Source organism: Embiotoca jacksoni, unplaced genomic scaffold (assembly GCF_022577435.1).
Source record: "Embiotoca jacksoni isolate LCO1_2020_lvr unplaced genomic scaffold, fEmbJac1.0.p SCAF_70, whole genome shotgun sequence".
In the NCBI taxonomy this organism is placed as follows: Eukaryota; Metazoa; Chordata; class Actinopteri; family Embiotocidae; genus Embiotoca; species Embiotoca jacksoni.
Genome location: NW_027185426.1, coordinates 591,063 through 605,553, shown reverse-complemented (window position 1 = coordinate 605,553; position 14,491 = coordinate 591,063). Strand labels below are relative to the sequence as shown.

The 14,491-nt window shown below is 42.1% G+C and overlaps 1 protein-coding gene across 2 annotated transcripts in view; it reads right to left on the bottom strand.

Moving 5' to 3' along the window:
- The window catches only part of LOC138215171 (spectrin beta chain, non-erythrocytic 1), an 87,222-nt gene that overhangs the window by 59,789 nt on the left and 12,942 nt on the right, over positions 1–14,491 (bottom strand). For both annotated transcript variants that reach the window (XM_069177179.1, XM_069177180.1), the window contains exon 2: positions 1–159. This exon is cut by the window's left edge and continues 117 nt beyond it. In XM_069177179.1, the coding sequence (XP_069033280.1) occupies positions 1–34 (34 nt within the window). In that variant the 5' untranslated portion in view covers positions 35–159. The remainder of the gene's footprint in view (positions 160–14,491) is intronic.

Here is a 14,491-nt window from a genome sequence, read left to right as displayed (position 1 = left end):
CCATGTGGTCGAACTCGCCCGCCACCGACGTCATCGTGACCTCGCCGCGACTCCGCCCCCTCTCTCCGCCGCCTGCTGCCTGCTGCCGTTAGCGACGGGGACCCTGGCAGGCGCTCAGAGCGGCTCTGACCGGGCAGGCCGAGAAGACTGTAGGAAAACCTGCAAGACAGAGAGGGGGCGGAGTCAGAGGGGTGGAGTCGGAGGGGCGGAGTCAGAGGGGCGGAGTCAGAGGGGTGGAGTCGGAGGGGCGGAGTCAGATGGGTGGAGTCAGAGGGGCGGAGTCAGAGGGTGAGTGTATGGATCATAAACACAGGAGGGAGAAGACGGATTTATAGTCTGTTGGTTAGAAAACACATTTCTGACGTCACAAACACTTCCATTTATTTTGACATTGATATTTTATCGTTTTTTTAAATAATTAATTAATAATAAATATTTCTTATCACTTCATTGTTGTTGTTGTGTTAGTGAAGTTATACTGGGATTTTACACTATAAAAAAATAAATTAAAAAAAAAAATCTTAATTCACTATCTTCCCCAATATTCCAAGGACCAATATTTAAAAGCTGGAGAGAAATTGTTTTTTTTGTTTTCTTTTATTGTATTTTGTTTAATTGTTAAAATAGAAAAAAAGGAAAAACAGTTGAAGAAATATGAATTTGAATGTGAAAGTGGCTGAAAATGAAATAAAACACAGTCCTTATTATTGTTCTATTGCCAAGTAGTTTTTTTTTATTTAAATTGTATGTATTGTATTCTTGTCAGTGTTTATTTGTGTATTTGTAAATCACTTTAATAAAATGTGATGTGTAAATTGACTTTAATTGATTTCTGTTTAAACCTACAGACAACATTAACTTACTATTGAAAGCACATTAACATAAATATAATATAAATAATATAAATTCACTCCATCTCCGCTCTGCTGTCATGTGACTGTGACTCTGCTCTCTGATTGGCTGCACGCTGCTACAGCCTCACAGTTTGTCTGTAAACTCAGACGATGGCGCCTCCTTCTGGTCACAACACATCACTACAACATCAGAGACGCAACAACGAACACGCACTTTGAACACACACATCCAACCTGTCAGAGCTGAGAGGCGTTCAGGGACCAACTCATTTCAGGGCTGAAATTGAAGATCATTTACATTATCAATTAACAAAGAAATGATATATTATATAGATATTATTTTAATCTGTACCCTAAAAGCAGGATTTTATTATAAAATTAAACTTTTAGTTTTTTTTGCTGCTGCTGACTTTGTTTTTATTGACTGTAATTTTAATGCACTTGGTGCATTCGCTGTCACTGAGGAGGTCTGAGCACTCCCAGCAGGTAAACAGACATCAGCAGTCCGGTCGGACCTCTGCAGTCAGCAGATGGAACCGCGAGTCGACACAGAACCTCCAGCACAGATCAGAGAGTCTGCAGGCGGGCGGTCGGGTCGGGTCGGGTCAGATCTCGGCACGCAGACGTTTTGGACTCTTGTTCAAGGACCGCTGTGCTCCAAGATAAAGTCTCAGATCTGCTCTCTGATTTGCTATCCTGTCCCCCTTTTCCTCACTGCAGTGAATTCAAACTCACGTCACAGCTCCCTCTGGCTCCGCCCACTGACGGCAAGCCCGACCAATGAGATTACTCCTGCAGTTACTCCTACGTCTGCACAGCGAAAAAACTGTTGCTCTGAACAGATGCGCAGTTCCACGCTGATACTGTGTGTGTGTGTGTGTGTGTGTGTGTGTGTGTGTGTGTGTGTGTGTGTGTGTGTGTGTGTGTGTGTGTGTGTGCTGCCACCCACTTGCAGCTCAACAACCAGTCAGGCTGGAGCTGCTTGTGTTGCTACGCTAAAAATACGCCACCACTGGGACCCTGTGTGTGTGTGTGTGTGTGTGTGTGTGTGTGTGTGTGTGTGTGTGTGTGTGTGTGTGCTGCCAGAGCGAGGCTAAAACAATGTGCACTCACGCAGAAGTGATAAAACACACACACCAGCCGGAGTCATGACAACACAGAGTTTTTAGAAAGTGTCACTGCAGGACGTTAAAGGAACAGCTGAGTTCAGGTGTTTGAAAAAAAAAAAAAAAAAAAACATCAGCACGACGTCTCCGACTCAGAACTCGATCAGAACCGATGAGGTTTCCATTCATGAACCCGTCGGAGAACGTTCAGAGGCTTTAAAGGTCCGGTGACATCACAAACCCAAAACTTCTCAGAGCAGATCAGAAACGTAAACAAATGTCTACTCATGTTTAACGCTGAATAACTGACCTCCATGGAAACACTGAACTTCCTGTTTACATCCCATAAACAACACGATTCACATCTCCAGCGAGCCATTTATTGTCACCAGCATCTCCAGATTTAACATTTTTAATATCAAGATTTAAAATCATGAACATCCTTGTTTTGTTTAATATTGATTTTTTTTTCTTCGTTTTCATATTCAGATGTTTTTGTTGCTTCATTTGTTTTTAATTGAACTTGTTTATAGTTTTCATTCCGTTTGATGTTTGTGCAGCGTTGTTGTGTATTAATGTGATTCCCAAACTGTGGTGCGTGTACCACTGGTGGGATACGACAGTCTTGCTGAAAAGGACCACCACCACCAACAACAACAACAACAACAACAGGCCCAAATCCAAATTAATTTATCATTTAATTTGATTTTATTCCAGAAAACTGTGATTATTTATTACAAATAGTTTGTAATCATTTAATATTTTAGAAATAAAACATGTCTGAGCTCAGACAGTAACCTGATGGTATCCGAACTAACGAATAGTTTTTACTTTTAAGCAGATAAAGGAGGAAGAGGAGCAGCAGATGAAGGGTCGACATTAGAGATGATTGATTTTAACCAGTTAAAGTTGGAAACTTCAACATTAAAGCAGGAAAACCTGCTGGATAGAAAAATAAGAAATAATGTGAAAATCTGCATTATTGATGATTCATTTTAGGTTTCTGAAGCTCAGAACTTCTTTTATTTTATGTTTGTGTTTCCTGTTGAAGGACCAAACCGACGGCGCCGCCTGAAACGATGACGTCATCTTCTGGGGTGGAGGGGCGAGCGAGCATGCTGGGAGGGGGAGGAGGAGGAGGAGGAGAGGGAGAGAGAGAGGGATGGAGCCAGAGGAGGTGATATTTATAGCAGGAGGAGGAGGAGGAGATAAGGGACAACGGGAAGGACGGAAATAGAGCGACGACAGGATGATCGATGGAAACTCTCCACTGTTCAGACTTTTAAAAAAATCAGATTATACAGTTCAATAAAACTGAAGATTGATCTGATAACTGATCAGTTCAGGAGACGTCATGATGAACGGAATATCTGAGGAGGTTTTGATAAATTAATCCATTTTATTACGTCATTTCTGACTTTTATTGATAATTAATGATAAAAATGATCATTATTTGCAGCCCTGTAATAGTTTGATGACCGGAGGACAAACAACAGATCAATCAGTCCAAATCCAAACCGGAGACCTGCCTGCAAACACACTGGAGCCTACATTACCCATGATGCAACATGGAGATAATGTCCTCCTCCTCTTCCCAGCATCCTTCACTCCAACCACCTCCTAACATGTTTAATATCATATCAACATCTAATTTATAAGATGTTTTACAGTTAGAGATGAAGGAGGGACAGAAAACAACCTACAACTGAATCTACGACCACAAACAGACACACAAAACCTCCGTGACGAGAAACACGACAACCTGCGATTAACTCATTAAAAAGATTCAAATCTCATTTGTTAATTATGCTCTAATCGACATGTTTGTGTAATCGGCTAATCAGCTTCCAGTCAGCTGTTTTAAGACAGCCAACTGTCGGTTTCTGTTTACAGCAGGCAAGAAAATATATTTAAGACACCTGTTAATGAACATTAGGACTGAAAAGAGAGAAAAGAGGTCTGACAATGATCGAAATACAACCTGGATTCAAGTCAAAGTGTGTAATACACCCGTCAGTCCACTAGAGGTATGAAATGATAGGTTAAGTGTCTTCAGCAGGATTGTGTTGCATTTGTTGTTAACAGTCGGGCAGCGAATGAAATATCATCAGATTTCACCAAAAAACACCAAAAGTCAATGAATTACTTGGCAGTTTTTGACCTCAACGGTATTTTAAAACCTGTTTTAACAGCTAAAGTTTGAAGTGTTTAAGATTTAAACAGTCAGAGACTAGATAAGGACACCGACTTCAGATTGTTAATAAAAGAGTTTGTCGCTTCAGGTCTGTAAAATGGTTCTGATCCAGAAGTGTTCTTCAGCTACAATACCAGCGAGTGTCACTAGAGGTCGGCTCCAAAAAGCCTCCGGCTCCATAGACTCCCATTCAACTTCTCTCATCAAATACAAAGTTGACAGGTCTGTGGTGCAGTCAGGTTACAGCTATCGGTGGGCGGGACGTAGTATCGTCAGGTTTCCAATCAGATCGGTCAGATCCACCGCTGGCTCCTCCCCCAGCTCGTCCAAATATGGTCACTTCCTGCTCCAAACCGCTCCGAACTAACAAGATGGTGACGGTTTGATGAATGATTTTTGACTGTATGAACAATCAGTTCAATCATCATTTGTGATTAAATTAGTTCATAAATTTTGCACTACAACATACAGAGGACACGTGTGTTGTCATGTAAAGTAAAACAGGGAGAACTTTAGTCCTTAAAGAAATATCTTGAGGGAGGTGAGCTTGTTTTGACGGATTCATTATTTTGTAATAATCTTAATAATTTTAATGAGAAAACTGCAGCTGAAACATTCCTGCTGATTAAAGCTGCTTTGTTCTCTTTTATAGGTGTGAAGGAGGAGAACTAAACTGCCGCATGAATTATTTTCTCTGCTGCTGCAAAATATAACTGGCGTCTTCCCAAATATCGGCGTCTCCATGACGACAGCAGCAGGACTTCCTCCTCGCTCTCAAACTCTAACTGTAGTAAATAAACTTTAATCTGTTCTCTCGCCCCCCGAGTCTGCACTGAAAGACGAACATTATCCTCGTCTCCATGGTTACCGCTGTCCCAGCATGCATCGAGCTGCCGACAGACGCACAAAGACACGACTGGAGATTCAGGAGGACGAAGAATAACTTTAGTGAAACTGAAGACAAACTACAGCAAAGAGCTGAGGAGACACGGCAGCAGGGGACGGGGACACACAGAGACACACGGAGACATGGCAGCAGGGGACAGAGACACACGGAGACACCTTTTAACACATTCCAGACACTTCCGAGGGTTAAAATCTGCTTCAATGATATTTGGACTGAAGGCCGTCCGGAGAAAAATCTCCTGTAAATTAAAAGTAAAACTAAATAAAATCAAACCATCGTGTAAAAAAAGAAAAACATTTTCTTGCTTGTTCCGATAGTTGATTTGTTGTTGTTTTGTTTATTAGCGGAGAGAAAACGTTTCTTCAGAGTCGATTATTGTAATAAAATTCATCAGCAGCTGGTTAATCAGTTAATCCTCTTCAGGCCAGAAAAGGTCAAATATCTGCAGAGCTGCTGCTTGTTTTTCATCATTTATGATAGTAAACAAAATATGACGACTAATAATAATATAAACATGAAGTTTCTGATATTAAAGAACACTTTCAGTGTCTTAAAATCAACCTTTTTATCCACAGAAGTAATGATCAGAAAGCAGGAGATGTACAGACGGATGAAACAGATGGATCTCTCTTCTCTGTATTTATAGCCCCCCCCCCCCACCCATTATTTTACTATTCAAGTATCAACTGTTCGCCATGGCAACCGAAACCAGGCAGCATCCGGCGCTGCATTCAACGACTCCCACGCAGGACAAGACGCCAACGTTACAACTCTCACCACAACCTCTCCATTAACTGTAACACACACACACACACACACACACACACACACACACACACACACACACACACACACACACACACACACACCACTTAATCGGGGGAAAAACAACCTCTGCTGCTTCTGACATTTTCAGGGATAAAATAAGCGTTCATGTTGATTTTGAAGATGAATTCTCATAAACTGAACCATGAAAGATTTCAATCGATTTACAAACACGATGAAACAAGTTCAGACGGATCACGTGGGAATTATTCCACACGATTTCATCTCCACCTTTATAATCTGATAAATAAACATTTTCATTCATATTTTGGAGGAAAAAAAAGTTTGATTTTGTGGCGTGTTTTCTCAAGAATTGTGATGTAATTTGTGGAGTTTTATGTGAGTTCTTTTTTTGCAGTAAAACTTTAGGAATTAGCAAAAAAACATTTTTTGGTAACAACTTCCTGCTGAAGATGAAAATCATGCTGCTGAACATCTCAGTAATATTTATCTCGTAATAAAAAGTACAGTTCTGTTCACAATGTTTTCATCGTCACATTCAAACCTACAGAAGGAGGAGAGAGGTGACTTCAACCTTCACTGCAGAACACACACACACACACACACACACACACACACACACACACACACACACACACACACAGGTGTGTGTGTGTGTGTGTGTGTGATGTAAATCTGGGACGTGCATTAGGGAGTCATCCATCAGCTCTCCTCTCTGCAGCTGTATGTAGGACACACGGAGACATGTAGGACACACGGAGACATGTAGGGCAGCAGCAGATATCTGACCCGACACCATCAAACGCAGAGACTCAGAGGAGACGAGGGGACAGGACGGGACGGAGGAGACGAGGGGATGCAGGAGACGATGACAGGAAGGAGGAGACAAGGGGATGCAGGAGACGAGGACCGGACATGGGAGACGAGGGGACGGGATGGAGGAGACGAGGGGACAGGACGGAGGAGACGGGATAGAGGAGACGAGGACAGGACATGGGAGACGAGGGGATGGGATGGAGGAGACAGGACGGAGGAGACGAAGCGATGCAAGAGACGAGGACAGGACAGAGGAGACAAAGACAGGACGGAGGAGACGAGGGGACAGGACGGAGGCGACAGGATGGAGGACACAAGGGGACAGGACGGAGGAGACGAAGAAAAAAAAAAAATCTTTCCAATAACTTTATTCCAAATCGATTTTTTACAGTTTTTTGGTTCAACACACGAAGGAGAGAAATCTGGTGATCAAATGAAGAAACATCTTCTAATGTCTCGTTCTGTATTCAAAATATTCAGTTGATCCAGATTTGGAAGGCTTTCTCTTTAAAAACAGGCCCGTCACCTTCCTCTAGGTTTGCTGATCCCACTCTGTTTCTAACACAAAAAATAAAAAAAATAAAAACACAGATGCTGCAGCCGCGTTTTAACAGAGGGAATTAACCCAAATCACTGGTAACCATGGCAACAGGCAGTCCTCCCAGCTTAGAGGACAGTACGACAGCAGCAGGGAAAGAAGGACGACACTTTGGTCCCCGTTAAGAAGTTCCTCGGAGGTCACGTGAGCTACCTGACGGGCTTCGGAGGTGTCGTCATGGTAACCACGTTCGACCGCATCAGTCATCATGTTCTCAGACATTCAAAGACACGTGATCAAACGTTATGCATGTGTTTTGGTAGAAAGCTCCGTCCTCGGTGAAAAACCTCGACAACACGAAGAGGACTGAACGTCTTCGTCTTCCTCGTTCCGCTCAGAAAACTACAAACCTGCATCCAAACCAACAAGCAGTGACCTCATAACTTCACTCAGAGCCTCAATTTAGAGTCACAACCCACAAATCACACATTCATCCGTTTACAATAAACTGTACTGCCCCCTACAGGAGCCATGTCGCATTGTTCACAGTGATTTCCACAGACAAAATGGTTCCAATCCAGAAGTGTCTTCAGCTGCAATACCAGCGAGTGCCACTAGAGGTCGGCTCCAAAAAGCCTCCGGCTCCATAGACTCCCATTCAACTTCTCTCATCAAATCCAAAGTGAATAAAATGTGTCCATCAGTTATCTCGGTGTTGTTAGCTAAAGTCACTCCTTCTTATTAGTTTTCTGGAGGTCCATCTGAAAATAATCCCTCATTCATTAGAAAAGAAGATTCAAGAAGACCTGTTTTTGGGGGCGTGTCTGTTTGATTGACAGGTCTGTGGTGCAGTCAGGTTACAGCTATCGGTGGGCGGGACGTAGTATCGTCAGGTTTCTGATTAAATCGGTCAGGTTTTGTTGCAGTTGTTGAAATTAACAATTAAATATTTTTCAGTACTTTGTCGTATTGTCAAGAATATTAAAATATTATTTTAATAATATCCCCCTTATTCTCATTGTTGGTCATTTTCCCTAAAAAAAAACCCTGAAGAGCTGCTTTCAGATTCCCACTGTGGAGTTTGAAGAAGAGAAAAGTGTGTTTGAGTCTGGATGAAAGGATGAAACCAACAGAGAGGACGTTCCTGCTGAACGAGTCTCCTTTTTATGAATGATTTTTTATTACTAATTGAAGCTGCTTCATGCGGCCGTGCTCTCAGACTCAGAGACCTTCAACAGCTTCTGTTTTGGGACCTTTTGACTTCCTGCCGTTCAGATTTGAATCCAGACTTCGGCTGAGCGACAGCTGGAATCCTCCGATTGTTAACGTGACGGACAGACGTGTTATCAGCTCCGTTGTTGTGAGGAAGACGAACTGACACGTGACGGAGCACAAAGACAGCGAAGAACTCGGGCTCCTCTTCCTCTGTAATTACGACGGCTTCCTGTGGAACATCACTGGAGGACAAAATCAACACGGTGCCGTCTGATTTCAATCAATCATTTTGAACCGATTCTCTCCAGTAAATCCTCTCTGACGCTGTTTGAAGCTGCCGGCGTCCCTGCCTCCTTTAATTAGGTTATCAGAGAAGGTTCACTGATAATGCAGTTAGAGGTTGCCATGGTTACTCCGATCAATCAATGGGCAAACGGAGCTGAAAACACGACGCTCTCCTCTCTCTTCTCACTGTTATTTTATCATCTCTAAAAGGAAAAAGATAACAGACGTGTGGAGGTGTGACTTTTTATTTTCACGTGTTTCCGTTCAGCTCGCTGCTGCTGATCGTTTCAGATTTCACCTTCAAACAGGAGATTTCATTGTTTTTTACACTACTGGAGACAAACTGCTGTTTTTCTCCAAACCAACACAATTTTTGAATTCAACTTAAAGCCGGTTATAAAGTGTCCTCCAACAGGAAGTTAACAGCAGGGCGGCGCCACAGACTCCGTATAGAAACGGACGTAAGCGTCCTGGTCTGAAAAGTGAAGCCTTAAAGTGTAACACCAGTGAGGGCCACTAGGGGCAAATACAATCCCACTGAAAAAAGCATCAAGTTCTCTCCTGAAACACAAAGTCAGTAAACCATTCGTACAAATACGGTTTCAAAATCACCACGATGACACAATCATGTTGAAAACAAATGACTCAAATTGAAACAGGAATTAATAAATAATGTTTGGGGCCATTTACTAAAAAGTCATTTAACAATAAAATGCAACAATCCTGCTCCGACACAAGTTTTGAGATGTTTCATACTCAGAGAACTGCAGTTATTAATAACTAAAACCACTCCAACACATCAGATTTCATTCAAACGACAAACCTGAACACGCAGACATCACGTATGTTTAGATTCAGAGCGACTACGCGTCCATCATCTCGTCTATACAACATGCTGCTCTCTCTTTATTTGTTCATATAGTCATACAGCACCTTTCATACAGCAATGCCTCCAAAAACATGCATCACAGAGTGAGATGAAAGAAACTTAAAACACAATAAAAAATAAAGAGAAAAGTAGAACAAAGATGAAACAATTAGAAAAACAACAGAGCGCTTCAGGTTTATTTTAAAAATATGGTCAGAAGTGGATTCCTTCAGATCCTCAAGACTTTAACAGGTTTCTTCCTGTTAAAAGACAATTTTTTTTCCCTCTTAAATCGGCATGAAAATCTTTCCTGGGACTCCAGAACCAACCCGAGAGTTTAAACCAATCGTCTTCTCACGCAAACAGGACGAAGGATTTTTGCTCAAATGTGAACAGACATATTTGAGATATTCTCCACTGCAGCTCAGAGATTAAAGCTGACTGAAGCATCCAGTTTCTGAGGCCATGTGAGAAAAAAGCCCAACACACACTGACAAAAGGGAGAGGGGGGGAGGGGAGGGGGGGTAAAAGGGTGAAAGCAGAGGAATGTGTCAGCAGTCGGAGGGGATGAGATCACAGCAGTGAAAGCAGCCAGCAGACAGAGGAGACAGAAAGTGACACAAAGAGAGGGACGGAAAAAAAGAGTGAGAAGGCCGAGTCCAGCTGTTATTAACATGAAGATGTGAGCAGCGAGTCCAACGTCATCGCTTCGGTCGGCACACTAAAACAAACCTGCAGTTTTACTTCATTCTGCATCATTATCAAGAATATTTATTTTAAAAATTGCAGTCGACCAATCAGCTGCTGCCACATCACAGCAGCAGGACAGAAGTAAAAAGTGTACGTGATTAATTACTCTTGTGTGTTTCATGCTGACAGAATGATCTGGCCCTTTAAGGAGCTCCTTGACCTCTGACCCCTGCACCCCCCCCCTCTCCCTCCCAGTGCAGTCTGGGCCCTAATGAGGCATTGTGGGATACATGTTGTTTGTGGTTGACCTTCCTGAGGTTTGTAGACATGGTGAACAGCTTCGTTACGGTTTCATTTTTACTGTCGTGTTTTAAAATTCATCAACTTGAAGGTTTAAAATGAAGTTAGTGTTTCTTTGCCTTGATTTAAACATGCTTGAAGAATCCTGATCCGTTCTGGTTGCCGAGGTAACGTGTTCAGTTTGATCAGGATAAGCTGCAGGATGTACTGCATTTTCACATTTCTCTTTTTTTGATTAATAAAACTTGACTTTATTTACCTGTTTTTGTCAAGTGTCTTATGAAACACTCAAACACAAATAATGTTTCAAATATATAATGTCCTTCTTTTTCGAGCTGCAGAAATTATTCAACTAACAAACACAACATTAGTTTGCACTCTCATTCTCTTTCCACACAGATAGTTCAGATTTCAGCTGCTGAAAAATGTGAAAATCTGATGATTTTTGTCTCCTAATCACCTAATGTGTCACATTATATTTAATGATTTACTGAAATAAATCATTAAATATAAATCATTCAGTGAACTGAACCGAGCTTCGACAAACCCAAACGACCCGTGTGATGGTGGAGCAGGTGGAACCTCACGGCAGCAGCAGAGGAGGGCGGCTCGCCATCAATTAGTCATGTGGTCACATTTACTCACTCAGGCGAGTTGTTTTGTTCAGAGCACAGATTCAACAGAGACAAAGAGACCACGGAGAACCACAGAGAACCACAGGGAACTACAGAAAACCACAGATAACGACAGAGAACCACAGATAACGACAGAGAACTACAGAGAACCACAGAGAACTACAGAGAACCACAGAGAACTATAGAGAACCACAGAGAACCACAGAGAACTACAGAGAACCACAGATAACTATAGAGAACCACAGACAACTACAGAGAACCACAGAGAACTAGAGAACCACAGACAACTACAGAGAACCACAGAGAACTAGAGAACCACAGACAACTACAGAGAACCACAGAGAACTACAGAGAACCAGGAAAGAACCATAGAGAACTACAGAGAACCACATAGAACTACAGAGAACTATAGAGAACTACAGAGAACCACAGACAACTAGAGAGAACCACAGAGAACCACAGACAACTACAGAGAACTACAGAGAACCACAGAGAACCAGGAAAGAACCATAGAGAACTACAGAGAACAACAGAGAACTACAGAGAACAACAGAGAACCACAGAAAACCAGGAAAGAACCATAGAAAACTACAGAGAACAACAGAGAACTACAGAGAACAACAGAGAACCACAGAAAACCAGGAAAGAACCAGAGAGAACTACAGAGAACAACAGAGAACCACAGAAAACCAGGAAAGAACCAGAGAGAACTACAAGAGAACCAGAGAGAACTACAGAGAACCAGAAAGAACCATGACTCAGAGAACCAGAGAGAACCAGAAAGAACCAGGACTCTAGAAAACCATTGATTCAACTGTGGATCCGACCACAAACAGAGAACTGGATCCCAGTGGAACATCCCAGTGGAACATCACACATGATCTCAGGGAAGCAAACAGGACAAAGACGAAGCAAAATGAAACAGGAACTGTGAACCGAGTCGAGGATGAACCTTCAAAATAAAACTGAAAAATCCATTAAACTGAGAAAAATATGAAATCTGTTCCAATAAACTCACAAATTAACATCAACTTCAAATTTCTATCTACTGTTTGTGTTTTTTGTCCTTTAAACGGGCGCTGCCATGATGACATCATTAACTGAAGTGGAACAAATCAGACCACGTACATGATGTGTTCAAGTCTAATAACTGTAGTCTGTAATAATAGTAAATTAAAACATTTTGTACTTTGGAGTGCAACTGTTCGGGTCTTTCAGTAAGACTCTGGCGTACCACCGGTGGGTCCACGTGCCAAAGTTTTGGAAACACTGGTGCAGAACATCAACCGATGACATCATTTGTTCTCAGTTTCATGTGACGATTTTCTGCTTTACCTTAAAAAATAAATACTTTTTTTGGTGTTTTTTTCCAAAGTTTTATCAACTAAATGATTAAAATTCTTTTACACTTGCATTTATTTGAATTTTATTTTTAGATTTCATTGATACAGAAGAAGCAGTGTGTGTGTGTGTGTGTGTGTGTGTGTGTGTGTGTGTGTGTGTGTGTGTGACATGAGAGCTGCGCTGTGTTCACTGTTCTGTGAATCCATATTTCATAACTTCATCATGAATTAGTCATCTGTTCGTGTGAGTTAGTTCATGCATGTTGTTCTCACACACACACACACACACACACACACACACACACACACACACACACACACACACACACACACACACTGCGTCCTATTATTTAAGTCGGCCATACTGTTTGTGTTAACATCTTTACGCAACTCTGCAGGCACTTAAACACACAGTGTGCTCTTAAGCTGCTATAGAGGCTTTCAATTATCAATGAGCCTGCTGAGTGCTGTGTGTGTGTGTGTGTGTATGTGTGTGTGTGTGTGTGTGTGTGTGTGTGTGTGTGTGTGTGTGTGTGTGTGTATGTGTGTGTGTGTGTGTGTGTGTGTGGTCCATCAATAAGAGCCATGGACACACCACATCCTTTGTTCAACCAGGAAATGGAGATATCATTGTGTTAAATCAGCATCACACCTAATACACACACACACACACACACACACACACACACACACACACACACACACACCATTAATCCCAAACAGCTGCACACGGTCAGAACCAGATGTTCCGATCTCTGCAGTTATTAGATACGATTATTCGAAGAGAAATCGAATTGTTCAGAGCGAATTTCAAAAAGTAGTTTAGCTTGAAAATATCCATCGCTAACTCTTTCCGTGATGTTTCTTATTTCATCGTTAAATATCATCTCGTATTCCACCTCGACTCCTCTAACGGGACCGTGCTGACAAAATTCCTCCAGATTAGAATTCAAAATTTTGAAAATAAAAGCTCTTATATTTTGTCTGAGGAATCGTTAAACATTTACTTTCATGTCATTTCCCCTGAAATACAGGCGAGTGCAGAGATGTGAGAAAGAATCCAAAGTATTCAGGTTCCAGATAAGAGGTCTGATTCCAGAGACGGGATTCTTCCTGAGGTGGGCGGAGCTTAAAGTCTCGGTCCTCGTTGATTCATTTTACTGTATCTTCCAGGATTGATGGTCCTGATCCTGGAAACTCACAGTTCCAGACACATTACAGTTTTAAAAGCTGACCTTTCCTCACGTCCCCCCCTCTCCCCTCAACACTGCTTTTCCTGCCATTATGCAACTTGCAGCCTGCAGCCAAAAACCCAGCCTCTCCACCTCCTGTCCAAACAAACAGCCTCTCCTCCCTCTGCTGCAGGACGCACATGAATGAGATCGGTACCGGCCGCTCGCAGCCCGCCGGGCTTTTATTCTGCAGAACACGCAGATGAACAAACTTTGAAGGGTTTGGAGTGGAAATCCCACAGATCTTTATTTGGACCTGTTTGTGTATTTTAACAAAGTCTGTGAGCACAAAAACAAAAAAAAGATCTGGAGGAAGAATTTCAACATGACGGTAGAGGTCACGGAGGGTGCAGCGTGTTTTGGGTTGGACCGGGTCGGCTCGGGGCACCGAGGTGATACACAGCTTTTAAAGCACAATCAATGACGTGAATGGTTTCAGCGGAGCGGGAGGACGATGGGCGACGTCCTGATTCGATACCATCCAGATACACGAGGACTGATTTGATGTTTGGACATTTAGTATTGAAGTATTGTGATCTGATTTTGCCATTTATTACACTTTTTATTCAAATATTAAGAGTTTGGGGGGAAAGAGTTCAATCCTCTAGAAGAAAAACAAACAAACCAAGACTCTTGTCCAGCGTTGATTTGCCAGTTTAATATCAGGCGTCATCAGATTTCATGCGTTTCCTTCTTTATCAGGTAAAATAAGTGCAATAAAC